The sequence below is a fragment of the Anabas testudineus genome, chromosome 14, assembly GCF_900324465.2.
Source record: "Anabas testudineus chromosome 14, fAnaTes1.2, whole genome shotgun sequence".
Taxonomy (NCBI): Eukaryota; Metazoa; Chordata; class Actinopteri; order Anabantiformes; family Anabantidae; genus Anabas; species Anabas testudineus.
The window spans coordinates 16,332,962-16,347,204 of record NC_046623.1 but is presented as its reverse complement, the minus strand read 5'-3'; the positions used below and the strand labels follow the sequence as shown (position 1 = coordinate 16,347,204).

The 14,243-nt window shown below is 39.5% G+C and overlaps 2 protein-coding genes across 2 annotated transcripts; both read left to right on the top strand.

Annotated features, from left to right (window-relative positions):
• The first annotated feature begins 64 nt into the window (after positions 1–64).
• On the top strand, positions 65–3,931 carry endou2 (endonuclease, polyU-specific 2). The gene is made up of 6 exons (XM_026372714.1): positions 65–166; positions 383–488; positions 2,077–2,198; positions 2,405–2,517; positions 2,714–2,867; positions 3,677–3,931. The coding sequence occupies exons 1-6, from the start codon at positions 65–67 to the stop codon at positions 3,929–3,931; spliced, it is 852 nt and encodes a 283-aa protein (XP_026228499.1).
• A 917-nt stretch (positions 3,932–4,848) lies between these two features.
• On the top strand, positions 4,849–12,600 carry ndfip1l (Nedd4 family interacting protein 1, like). Its single transcript, XM_026372065.1, has 7 exons — positions 4,849–5,029; positions 7,382–7,469; positions 7,776–7,906; positions 9,568–9,655; positions 9,786–9,910; positions 10,186–10,252; positions 11,375–12,600. The coding sequence occupies exons 1-7, from the start codon at positions 5,000–5,002 to the stop codon at positions 11,476–11,478; spliced, it is 633 nt and encodes a 210-aa protein (XP_026227850.1). The 5' UTR covers positions 4,849–4,999; the 3' UTR covers positions 11,479–12,600.
• The last annotated feature ends 1,643 nt before the right edge of the window (positions 12,601–14,243 follow it).

Genomic DNA, 14,243 nt, shown 5'->3' with positions numbered 1-14,243 from the left:
CTGAGACCGAACCATTCACAGCTCATCCACTCCGGGACCAAGAACACAGCCGAGAAGTCGGATCATGATTGAAAGTGACAGAGTGCTGTCGGCCATGGTGCAAGAGCTGTGGGACAACGACATCAACAGACTCCAACCTGGAAAAGACTACAGGATCTCTCTGCAGGTGCAACACACTCACTTATCACAACTTAATATATAAACTTATCTCTAATTTTTGCACACAAGAGCGTCTTCAGTACATGGTACATTATAAATTGATCATTTTTTCTTACAGTTGCACACACACACAAGAGCATCTATTCAACAACATATGAATATTATTAGAGAAACCTGAAAGCAGAGAGCTCACATAACTTGAGTGATTGTGTTTCTGCTGCAGGGCAAAGCTGGAGACAGCATGGCCAATAACGACAACAATGACGGAGCAGGTTATCCTTTGTTTACGTTTGTAGATGAGAACATTTTCAAAAAGGAGACTTTTTTAGGTAAGTGCGTGAGGGTGGAGGAGTTTCTTCACGCTTCATGTTCAGTGTTTTGCTCTTTCTGTGGATGAAACAGCCCAGAACCGAATTTCTGTCTGTTTCTGCTTCTTACACAACTGCAGCCTCAAAATGTTTGAATTGACATGCTCTTCACACGTTCCACTGCACTGTTCGTCAGCGTGATGCTCCCCCCCCTCGCCTCGGAGTAAAGCTTTTTCATCTACTCTTAATCTCCTTATGACGAACAGGCGTGTTGCATAACCACAGAGCACACAGAGTTCACTGCACTGGGTGCAGAAAGATGCTCTCCTACAACCAAAGTCTTGTCCTAATAACTGCTGAGACACTTTCTTTGATTGTCTAATGATGCGTTTGATTTATGATGTACAACATGTTAAAAGGAAACATTGCAGTATGGATAATAGTTGCTAGCTAACCTACTAACTACCCAACATAAATACAGCAATATAGCATCCTTTACCCCTAATGTAATCAATACAAGAATATCGGGCCTCAGTGTCAGTGTAGTGGTTCTCAAACCCAGTCCTCGAGCCCACCTGCCTTGCTTGTTTTCAGATTATCTGGTGTCTACAGGCTCAATAGGTAGAGCAGTTGACTGCCAATCACAGGATTGGTGGTTCGATTCCCGGCTGCCATGTCACATGCCAAAGTGTCCTTGGGCAAGATACTGAACCCCTAGTTGCCCCCGGTGAGTCAGGTCAGCTGCATAGCAGCTCTGCCATTGGTGTGTGAATGTGTGTGTGAATGGGTGAATGAGAAGCAGTGTAAAGCGCTTTGAGTACCAACTAGGTAGAAAAGTGCTATGTAAGTGCAGACCGTTTACCATGTTCCAGATTCTGATTGACTGAACACTGATCCACACAAAGAAAGGCTGTATGGATGCATGTGAGTGTGTATGATCTCTATGATCTAAGCCAGACTTGTGCACACAAGCTTCAAACTCGCAGATGAACCACCACGATCCTTTGAGTGAATCATGTGACTGATTCAAACCAGTTAATAATACTTCGTAAAGCACGATTTAACACGTTCTTTGGCACAGACCCTGGTTAAACTCATCTCATCTCATCATTTTGCCACTAGATGTCACTGAAACTAATCTTTGAATGAACCCATTTTGCAGACAGTTGATAAAGTCGTTCAATACCAAACCCACAAGCACATACTTCATTTCCACATCAGTCCAAATCAGCAGGTTCCTTAACACAACAGGATGTGCAAAGGAACAAAGACAAAGTTCCAAAGAAATGAAGAGGACTCACAGTTTTTAACAGGACTCATAATGAATCCCAGAACCTGATTGGAGGCTCAGCATAGATGACTTGGCTTGGGAGCTGGGATGCTCCACCAATCTGCAGTGTGCACTGGCATAAGGGCTTTTTTCTGAGGGCATCAACCAATCGTGAACAGGCACCGACACATAACTAAAAACAAAAACAAAAGGGAGGCCTGGGGTACGAGCAGTTGTCTTCTTAATTGTCCTCATGTAGACTGGTTCACACTTAAACATATTTTTATATCATGCGTTCTCCCCGTCTGGGTGTCTGAGCACCTACACTTTCTTCTGCAGCCTTTATCTCCCTGTTGGATAACTACGAGAGTGACACTGGCGAGCCAGAGATCGTTACCCCCGAGGAGGTGGCAGAGAACCACAAGTTCCTGGACGCCATCATTCAGACTCCCACCATGAAGGTACCTGTGGGGACGGGAGGAAACAAATGTTTCCCATTAATCCACCTCTACTAAAAAATTAATGAGAACAAATGTAGAGTTTTTCAGCTGTTTAAATATTCATACAACACACTTTGGTTCATCGGACTTATGACTATAACTGCACTATATCCTGTTAACAGCATTTGTTGAAGTGATCATGATGTTTTCTTTTGTTTTTTTTGCAGATAGCCCATAAATACCTGGTAGAGAAGCATCTCTCTCCTGAGGATAAGACACAATTCAAGGAGCAGCTGTACAGGATCTGGTTTGAACTTTATGCGAGGAGAGGATCCAGCAGGTGGGTGTAGTCCGGCACAGCACCCAAATATAACTTAACTACAGGAACCTGTGACTATGATGTTAACGTCGTACTCTATGAAAGTGTCTCAAACATATTTCTGCAAGCGATCAGCTGCTTATTTGTAAAGGAACAATTCAACTTTTAAACTGGTCTGTGTTTGTGGAGTGATGTTCTCTTTTCTGTCTCCTGCTAGGCCGGACTCGTCAGGGTTTGAACATGTGTTTGTTGGGGAGACGAGAGGAGGGCGGACCGTCATCGGCTTTCACAACTGGATCCAGCTCTACCTACAAGAGAAGCTGGGACATATCGACTATAAAGGCTACAGCGTCAATGCAAATTCACCCCAGGTTTGCTGTCATTTATGTGTTTCTGGCTTTAAATAGGACACGCCAGAATAGGACAAGAATGTATTTTCAGCACTTCTTCATCTATCTAACATCTATCCAACCTAAATATTATTGGATCATTCAAGTATTTAAAAATATACAGATCCTGATTCATCACTGCATGTCCCTCTAAATGGCCTCATGTCACCCGTCTGCTCCCCCACGTGGCCTTGACGTCTTCCTCTGCTTATCTCTACTGTATTGCTCTCACCATTATTTTTGCAAACCGATAAGAAACCTCACATCCTGCTATGACCACGTTTGCTCTACCACTTTCTTTCTAGCTACAGAGTGTACAGAGATGCTGATACTGCCTGGACTCTAGTTAGACTGTATAGTTTTGGTTTTAGGGTTACTTGTAAAGCAGTGCATCATTTTTGGCCTGTTGGTTAGTTTAAAAAAAATCTGAATTTAGAGTTTCTGTGTGTTCCTTAACTCACTGCTACATTTTCAGTTGAGTCGGGTTTTTATTACCTACACATTTCCATCTTTATATCCTCTTTTGCATAATTCTCACCTGTCCCCTATTCTTACTCCATACTAAAGTATTTGCATGGTATATTTCTATTTGTTAGCTCGCTCTCACTTTGTGCTCATTCAAATTTTCCCTCTGTAAGTCTGATACTGACCTACTGACATCTTTCTCTGCAGGCACTAATGAGCACAATCCTGCAGCTGCTCTCGCACACAATCCAACCTGTTTTCTCTGAACCTCACCTTTTTCTCATCACTTGCCATTTGTTCTTTTTTCTTTCTCTCTCTTGCTGCAGCCTGATGAAAACAAACACATCCTGGCGCTACAGTTCAGCTGGAAGAACGGTATAAAGCCCAAAGGAAGCATCTTCATAGGCGTCAGTCCTGAGTTCGAGTTTGCTCTCTACACTCTCTGTTTCCTCATCTCGCCCAACGAGCGCGTCAAAGTCCAGTTCAGTATGTACGACGTGGAGATTGTTTGCCACCACTACAATCAAAAACACATAGGCACCACTTACCCTGTGCTCCTTAAGTACCAGACTCCTAAATAGCCTGACTAGAAGCTATTTTGACATATTAACACTTGAACTTACATCCAAAGTGTCACAGGTGTTGTTGTTGTCTTTTTATTTTAGACAAAGAAACAATAAAACCTCATGAGATCAAACTTGCATCTGTCTGTATTTTATTGATCAATCCAATGTACTGAAGCATGAATATGAAGAATCTCATCCAGTACTTACTGGTGTTCATTATCAATGGAGGTCTATGAAGACTATGGTACTGATCTCAGTCAGTTTCTCTAGCAACTTATTATTTCATGCCAATAATAACTGTGTAGAACTGTTTATCTTTTCATGTCAATATAGACTAAACACAATAATCACAATATTTGGATTGTGACATTCAGAATGAATAAAACCAGGGTGGAATAAAAATCCCCAAACAAGCACCATCTGGATATTTATATCAATTATTTTTGTATTTATTTTCTGACGTGCGTGGCTTGAAAGCTTCGATTCAAATGGGGGCAGTAGAGGTTTTGTTGTGACTAATGACGTCATAGGGCGAGCCCGACCTGCGTCACGTTCACGGGATTAAAGCGGAAATTGGTATGTGTTTGTTTCAGAATAAAAGCATCGTCGCTTATTAAGCTTCGATACGTGTGTCATCGCAGACAGTGATTGAAGAAACATATGTTTGTAAAACCTTTAATATATAGCCTTGCAGACCTTACATAATTTAAAAACATTCGTATAAAAATGCAGTATATTTGAACCACAAAATGTTCAGTTTAAGCAGCTATTTTAATAAAATAAATAAATTATATATTTATATATATTATTTATAAATAAATAAATATAAACATAAAGATAAATAGTCTTAAGGTCGTTGATTTTGTTGCTTAAAGTTCGTCAATGTGAACTGTTCTTCTGAAAGCCAACAGGAAGTCTTGTGTTTAATGCTAACACTTCAAGTAGCTTGACAGTGGTGCGAGCAGACGAAGGAGAAGCAGGTTGTCGTTGTGGTGAGGGTTAGCTTTACAGCGTGACCTGCTGTATAATTTCCTTTTCTTTGGTCTGTTTGGCTGCTGTCTATTACAAGCCGTTCACATCGGAATGGCCGAACCGAGCGCCACATATCAGCAGGTAATGTCACGTCCACAGCTAACGCTAGCTAACATGTTAAAGTCAGCTGTTTACAGTAAACACTGTAAAGCTGATTAAAGCGGCTCACACTCACCAGGGTGTGAAGCTTTAGTTTGTGTCCTACTAAAAACGACAGTTTACTATCAGAAGAACCGAGTGTTGCTGCTATTCAGTTAACGTTTGGTTAGTTTAGTTGACGTTATTTCATCGGCTGAAGCTGGTTGTTAACGATAGGGTGTTAGCATTGTTGCTAGTTATGTTAGCACGGACTGACGTTAACCTTAAAACCGACGCTTCCTTTATAGGTTGTTACCTTTTAAAGTTCATAAATGTGAACTTTAGAGCCGGTTCGGGTGTTTCCTCTTTGTTTGTGGGTATTTAGCTATTGTTGAGTTAGGATAGCTTACCATCTTGAGTTGTTTGTTTGCTAGCTAGTTAACTAGTTAGCTTAACTTTACAAACATTAGTTAGCTAACGTTAGCTTTCACACCTCCCAACGCTTCTCAACGATCAAAAGTGTACTTTTAACTAATGTCAGTGTCTATTAATTAGTAATAAATATTATTAAAGTGTTAATAAACCCATGTAAAATGACTACGGTACAAGTAAAAGCAGTGAATTAAACATTTACATAACCCCTAGGTTGGCTAACCTAGTTACTCAAGTGCTTTTAACAAAGTCAATAAACATTTTGTGAAATCAAAAGCGAAAGTCTGTCATGGTGGAAAACGTAACTTATATTCTATGAGACTGTTTAAATGGAACAGCAAAAAGCCCCAATTTTTCTGACTATAACCTATAATCTTATTTATCAAATTCCTTATCAAAATAAGTTTACCTTATGTACCCTTTGGCCTTAGACCCTCAGATCACATAAGGACAAATTAAATTTACAATGAGGTCAGATTCAGATTTGCGGCAATATAAATTCTAAACATTTATTTAGAATATGACCAACTTCAAGATCTGACATAACCTCAATTCTTAAATAGTATTTTGATCTGTTTTTAATTCAGATGACACCAGTCTAAAACTCCCAATAGCTTTAAACAAGAGACACGGGTTTTGTTGTTGACCAAGTAGAATAAAGAGGTGGATAAACCTCATGTTGGAAAAATAACACTTAAAACTGGAATAGTCATAATCTGATATATTTTTACTTCACCTGTGCGTTACAATATATGGCGAGTTATTAAAGACTAAAATGGCTTGATGAGAGTTTTGTAACAACTAACACTAACCACAACTGGTTAGTGTTATTGTTTAGGTAGATCATCTGGCTTAATTAAGCTGCTTACTGTAGATGTTGGTGTAGCAGACAGTCCTATTATGACTGAGGTTGAGTGCAGTAATAATTAATGGGCAGTTGCATTAGAGAGTGGCCGGGTTGATGGACAGTTATGATCTGTAGGTTAGAAAATCTGGTTAGAAATGTACGTGTCAGTGTAGGCAGAGAGTAGCAAATGACTGACGTGTTGTGTTACTTTCAGTGTCTTAACTCTACACTGACAATAAGCTCTGTTAAACATGGTCAAACGTCTGACTAGGAGGTGGTAATCTTCCAAATGTGGCTTTAATAAATTATTTCATTTCAACCCGAGATGATTCATTCATCATTATATTTTTGTTCTATAAGAATCCTCTGTATATTTTGAAGAATGCCTTCAGGCAAATATGATACTTTTGCATCTTCCTGGCATTTTGTTGATTAATTACTTGGAAATGTAACACTTTAAGTGACCCATTTTCCCCGAAATGTAATCCTGCTACTCTATGGCTTAATATCACTTCTAGGAAATGAAATCAAGTGTTACTCACACAAAAAGGGAAAACAAAGGTGTTGGTAACTTGTAATTTACACCTCTGCAAGCCTAGTATTGCAGGCTTACAGTAGTACTTGGTATTCAGTACCACCGCTGTGATGTTTCCTGGAAAGTGACAAATGTTAAATGTGCTTGGTTTTTAAAATCTTGATTAGGTAAATCTGGAGTAAGACCAGTGAGTCTGGCTTGTTCTTTGTCTCAAGTGACAGTCAAAACTTGTAATCAGTTTTTTTTCTCACTTTTCATGCTTTTATTGAGATAAAGATAAACACATTATAGGTGCTGATTTCCTCCTTTTAAAGTTCATATGTGCATAAAAAATGTTTTGATGTGTGATTTCTACTGCGCTTCTCTCTTGATGCAAGCTCGTTCAAGTAGGCCAGGATATTGCAATCTTTATTTAAATCTAGACAGGCATTGTGAGACTTCCTTATCTATAAGCATCTATTTAAAATGGAAATCAGTCAGTGCTGTCACATGTGCTAGTAACCTTCAATAAACTAGAAAGCGGTTTCTTTACCTCCCACAGCTGTCCAATGAAGAGGACCCAGAAGAGAGGCCACAGGTAGCGGCTGACTCTCCGCCTCCATACAGCAGCATCACAGCAGACAGTGCTGGTGAGATTATTACTTGTCCAGATGTTTTTGTTGTCCTGAGGTTGTATGCTACAGTGGCACGCTGGGGAATTGTACTTATGTTTGGCTGAATGAGGAATACCAGATGGAGAATGGGGGCTTCAGCCATCAAAAACTGAGTGTGTAGTGTTTATACAAGACATTATATAACACGTGGGTTTGCATTAAAGTATACATGTGTCTAAGAAACTGTCTGCTCAGTGTGAATATATTACTACCCAGCTGTCTAAATGAAATAGAACTATGTTCTGTGAGATTTCTTTCTTTGTAACCGTGTTTTATCTTTAGCCTACTTTGACTACAAGGACGATGGGGCTTTCCCCAAGCCTCCATCATACAACGTAGCAACTACGCTACCTTCCTATGATGAAGCTGAAAGAACCAAAGCTGAGACTACTGTTCCCCTCGTTGCAGGAAGAGTAAGTGTTTAATTTTTCCTTTATGCTGGGCCCCACACATACAGTGTTTGTCCACACACACACACACACACACACACATATACACACACACTTACACGTAAGCCTGAGCTCAAACACTTCCTGTGTTGTCTGCAAGGCAGGAAGTATTTAGCACCTTGCCACAGAAAGCTTTTGTCTTTAGACGTCTCTTTGTGTGCTTCACTTATCTGATGTGCTCTGTGTATTTTCTACTGCTGTCAGTTTCTCATACTTGTTAAACATTTTTCTCTCTGTACTTAATCCCTCATGCTAAATGGCTTTGTTATATTTTTTGTTTTTTTGCACAGTTGGATTTACTGCCAGATCAAGCAGTTCCACCTCCTAAAATCAATACTTTTACTGAAATTGAGGGATTTAGAAAATTTAGAAGGGGGTAGTTTATGATGTGTAGCTTTGGGATTTATCTCTCTCTCTGTTACTTTGAACACTTTGAAATTTGCAGTGACATTTTCAATTTGCTTTCAAAAAGCTTCTAGTGCTCATGTTTTAGTTAAGACCATTCTTTACAGTACATTTACATGCATCAATAATTAAAGTGCAGTTATATAATCTGTATTCTGTCTCTGTATTAAATGGAGGAAACATTTGCAATTCTTTATTAACATTGATGTGTGGCTACGTTTTCTGTTTCAGTAAAAGTATTATTGTCTTTTTAACTGCCAAAATTCAATGTACACCCTGTCTTGCTGCATTTAATTTTACCAAGGGGATTAATTAATAGTAGTATTATTGTTATTAATGACTGTTTTGATACCAGTGATGTAACCTGCTACGCACACAGAAGGCATCCCTTTCTCTCTTCTGTTAGTAGCAGTAGAAATGAAAAACAAAACAAATATGTAATGTGAAAAGTAAAAGCTCATCTCTGGCCTCTTGTGGTCACTGTGATGCATTGCGCCTTTATGCATGTGGGTCCATCCTGTTTGATTGCTGGTTGTGTGTTTTTCTATCACGCACTGCCTTGCGCTCAGCAGCAGCCTCAGCACAGGGAACGCCTGGAGACTTTTGATGATGTAATTCGCAGTTCGCTGGAGGTAAACTGGGAAGTGTGGGAAGAGAGTGGCTGATGAGAGAAAGTGAAGTAGTCCTGGTTTGGTGTGTGAAAGCACAGATGTAACTGCAGTGTTTATGTATTCACTACCCCACTGTTCCTGTATGTATGTGCATTTAGAGTACTAGCTAGTGCTTAGTTGATGTACACGTTGTCCCACATAGAATCTGACTCCAGACCTTTGGCTTAAGTGATCATATTATTAAATGGACTTGCTGTGTTGTGATGTTCCCACTGGTCTTTTGGTTGTTTGTGTTGCATTTACTCTGTGTTGTCAGCAATGCTTGGTTCCCTCTAGCAGGTGCTTGCCTGTGCTTTATCACATTAATTTTGCTTTCACTCACTGCATTGTGTTTGTACTTTTTTGAAGACAACATTGAGAATGGGTTAAAATAAAACATATTTATCAAATTGATTGATTTGGTTGATCTGGTCCTTGAACCATTTAAAATGAACAAAGCCTTGGACAGTTCTGCTACCTTTCTTTGCTGTGGAACACATGGTTTAAGAGCCTAAATAGCTCACCTTTATCTTTTGGTTTTGCTCTTTATTTTGGCTTATTCTATCGCAGGATGAAGACTTTGTGACCAGAGACGACTTTGAGGATGCCGATCAGCTGAGGATAGGAAATGATGGCATCTTCATGCTCACATTCTTCAGTTAGTTTCTCAAACTACTTGTTTTATACTTTCTAGCTTTGTACAGAAATCTTCTCTTCTACAGATTTGTGAACTAAACAGTGTTGTTTTGATGACACTCATTCTCCTCCTTCCATCCATCTCTGTCCAGTGGCATTCCTCTTCAACTGGATCGGTTTCTTCCTGTCGTTCTGCCTGACCACATCAGCAGCCGGCCGCTACGGGGCCATCTCCGGCTTTGGCCTCTCCCTCATCAAATGGATCCTCATAGTCCGGGTATGACGCTACACATAGAAAAACATTTCACAGCACACATACAAACACATAAAATGTGGCTTTATGTACACACAACAACTCAAAAACCCCAAACACCACTCTGACAGTTTAGTGTTGTTTCTGTAGTGGTTGGATGTTGGTGCTGCACTATTTCCTCAAAAACGTTTTCGCTGCTTTATTCATTCACTCTTGAAATGCAGAACTCTTTTGTGTGAAACCAGTTCAGGCCATATTTATTCTAACTAGTCATTTCTGTTTTTCTGTTGGGTTTTTAGTTTTCCACATACTTCCCTGGTTACTTTGATGGGCAGTACTGGTTGTGGTGGGTGTTCCTGGTGTTGGGTAAGTAGCCAGAAAGTTTTACATTTTAATGAGTCGAATGGTTTTTCTTTTGTTTGTGACACATCTCTGCTCTCTGGAGCACCATTACAACAGCACTGGGTTAGATATACATAAGTTAAATGTTAACCTTCATTATCGTGTTAATCATAATTTGGTAGGTTAATTGTCTGACTTACAAGCTAAACAGTGCAACTTCAGCCAGGGCTAGCATGAGCCTCAGTCTACTCTTCTCCAGCCGGCCCTTCCTCTTCTACACAGTCCTTTGGTCTTGTAGCAGCATATTTTTCTGATACATTCACTGTCCAGTTTTGAAGCTAGAAGGAGCTAAATAATGCACTTGGATTTGTTGGGTGGACAAAAATATAAATGCTGCTTTAAGGTTTGTAAGATACAAGAAAAAAGAACAAATACCACCGTAGTAGAATTTATACAGAATTGACTTGGATACAGACGGGAACTGATTTAAACTGTGGATTCTTTGTAAGCACTTTGATTTCACAGTGTTTCTTACTGACATCTTTACTTATTGTTATTTTTTTTGTTCACAATCGCATACCTTTGAATTTTGATTCAAAAATAATTACACGCGTCATGTCCATTTAAACCTTTAAAGTACAAGTGAGCTACAGCAACATTATCCAGCAGAACATTAAAACAAGTCTCCAAATAATGATTCGTAGTTTACATCTTTGCCTGAACAAAGCATTCAACTTCCGATCTTTGTTAACCTCAGATATATTTGAAATTCCTCTGTGGTGTGTACATGCAATCTTCTCTGCACAGTGAATTTTCATGATCAAATCAGCTGATTGAATTATTTTAAAGTTAAGTTGATCATAACCAGACATAACTGGTGTCTTATCTGTGATTGAGCAGTTTGAAACACCCGGTTAGCATTAAGAACTTTATGTACTAGGAAATTAAATGTAATGCTACTTAACTTGATGTTGTATTAGTTACTACTTTAATCTTGGACTACATTTACTACATATCTAAACTTTTATCAGGGGATATATTGCTTAACATAAATACCCAATCAGAACAGTTGTGTTGTGTGTCTGTGTTACTCTAGTACCACTTAGTACTGTCAGTCTCATGTTGGTCCCATTTTTACTTCTTCAGGCGTCTTGCTCTTCCTCCGAGGGTTCATCAACTATGCCAGAATCCGCAAGATGGCCGACACCTTCTCCACTCTGCCTCACACCCGAGTTCTCTTCATTTACTAAACCCAAAAAATCTGCAGTTTCCATCATCACTCTTCTCTTTCTCTCTCTCAGTGAGGCATACTGTCTGACTTTATTCAATCAAAACCCGAGAAAGGAACTTTTCTTCCCCCTCTGCTTGACATGATTTGGACAAAACATCTATTGTCCCATTTTGGTGTAAAATAGCAAATGCTGAGAAATCAGTAAAACCCTTCAGTTGTTAGTGGTGAACTGTCAAGTGCTATTTGCGAATATGAAGTGTGTGACGTATAAATTAATGCCTTATTTAATATTTTACTGTCTGTTGGTAGCAGCACCAGCATGCACTAGCCTCCCCTTTAACCACCAGGTGGCAGTCTTGTTTGTGTTATTTTTTTTCCCACCAGTCTTAAGGGTGGTTCTGAGCCCAGGGTTCAGTGGGTAAATTTGGGGTTAAGGTTTGATTTAAACAGTGTGAAATAATATATTACAAATACCATGTTAAGATATTAAGTTAAGATGCTTTTAATCTTCCTGCTCCTTGTGAAATAGTATTTAATTCAGGTAATCCAAGGCTGAAAAGGGAAAATCATTAGTGTTTATGTTGGGGTGAGTTGTACTAAAATGGTTGAGGCCACTTGTGTAAAAGAACAGGGGCTGAGTTTCGCCCCGGAGCATTTTTCCTCATGTATTTAAGATTTGTCTCTACACACGGTGTGATCAGGACTTTTCTTCCTTTATAAACCACACATGTATTTCAGCAGATGCAGGGATGGCCACGCTAGCCAGGAGCACACCTTCTGGGTCAGGCTGGGCGTCACTGCCTTGCTCAAGGACACACAATATGCTGGAGTAAGCTGTTAGTCTGTCACTGGATTCAAATGTGCAATCAGACATTTCTGGCCAAATGATATCCTGTCTTAGGTACTTAAACCACATTCCATTTGCTCATTTCCAGTGAGGAAAAATCGCTGTATTTCCACATATGATTTGGAAAGAAGAACAAAGAATATATAATTTCAGAGCAGAGAATTTTCATTTCTTTGATGTAACAATGAAGTCACTCTCTGTATCTTCACCCTCATTATAGTGAAAGTGGAAGGTTCTGTTGTTTTACAAGTATCCAGCTTGTAAAATGTTTTCAATTAAACTGGAATATGTACATTTTGGTGTTGAGGTATTTATCAAAACAACAATGGAAAGTTAAGTTTAGCTACTTTCTCTGTTCTATAGACTGACACATGATGATTGGTATTAACGTCCAGGAGGACGTTTCAGTCGGTGCTAAATTTAACACAACAAGATGATTTACTGGTAACTGTCAGCCGTGTTTTTCCCTTGCAGTTGGATCAGAAAGTGAAGGTCACCCCACCTGGAAGACATGTCACTCTAACTGAAACAGTCTTTGGTTTCACTGGAAAATTTAGCTGTCACGCTGTGTCACATCATCTCACCGGCCTCCCCACCAGATCGTGGCTGGATATTGGCCTCTAGTGGTGCTCCCTAAACATGGCATTGGCCCCATTCAGGTCATCTTTCAAAGGGCACAGGGGCAAAATATCCCCCCTGACTCACTAAAAGGTTTGTTGTACAGAATCTGATTAAACAGTTTTCATATCATTTCACATAGAAGTTAAGCAAACCACGTTTTCACCTAGTTTAGAAGTTTACGTGTGTGTTTCGTGTATTTTTATCATATTAACCCATATCAACAAGGCTATGAAGCTATATGAATTTCATAAGAGTGGTTTTAGATGCTGAGCGATGTGATGACAGGAACTCAAACACAAGTTTACTGTATCCCGGAAGAAAACTGTTGAACGTTAGAAGACATTTTTAGTTTCATGACTCAGTGAACCGTAACATTTACCCTGTTTTGAGCTTCTGTTGCTGCACCATTAGGACTTTTTTAAAAATGGGTTTTCCTGAATTAATTTCTCCTTCTGCAGCTCACTTTAGAAAAATAGAAACAGCTGTTGGTCGAAAATTACAGATGTTCAGTTGCTCCAGGCCTGAAATGTGAACTTTGACCTCTCCCAGCTTTAGAAAACTTACTCTAGTGTTTTAAAATCTTGTTTTTTCTTCTACTTTTATACAGCACTGTAGCACATAAAGGTGCAAGAGGCACAATATATATTAGAGAGCAAAGGTCCTAGTATGCCAGACTGTCAACACCGGTCCAGTGAACCACCACGTCACCAGATGACCCTGGATAAACAAACTTCAATTTGCCAGGTGCAGACAGGTTTAACTGTTGACAGTGTTTCAGCTGTTAATTCTGGCAAAACACACAAACAACAAAATTCTTTATCATCTACATCTTACACTAATTTAGCCTCAGTCCAGTCTAATCCCTCTGTAACATCACTCCTCCTGTGCTCCAGCGGGGTCACGCAGTGCAGGTGTTCTTGTTATCCAGATGTCATTCATAAAATAAGTCCATTGTGCCAAGAGCTGTCTGTGTCTTGTCAGCTGCCCTCGATTTACAGAGGCGGAAGTATTTCTTGGAGTAATTGATGGGAATTATGTGTGCTCGCCAAGTGCCTGCACTGCTTGCATGTTTTAGCTATCAAAAGATAAGAGGACACTTTTTGATTTACAGAGAGCCTGGGAGTGAGTCATCTTTCCAAAGAGACATGCTTTTATTTTCTAGCTTCTTTTTATACCGACGTTTTGTGCTTAAACAGTTTGAATTCAAACATGATAAAGTCATACGACAAGTTTAAGACAAAACTGCTTTTTAACACAGCTCAGGTTTGCTGATTGTTGAACTGCTGTAAAAGCTGTTGATTCCGTAACATTAACAA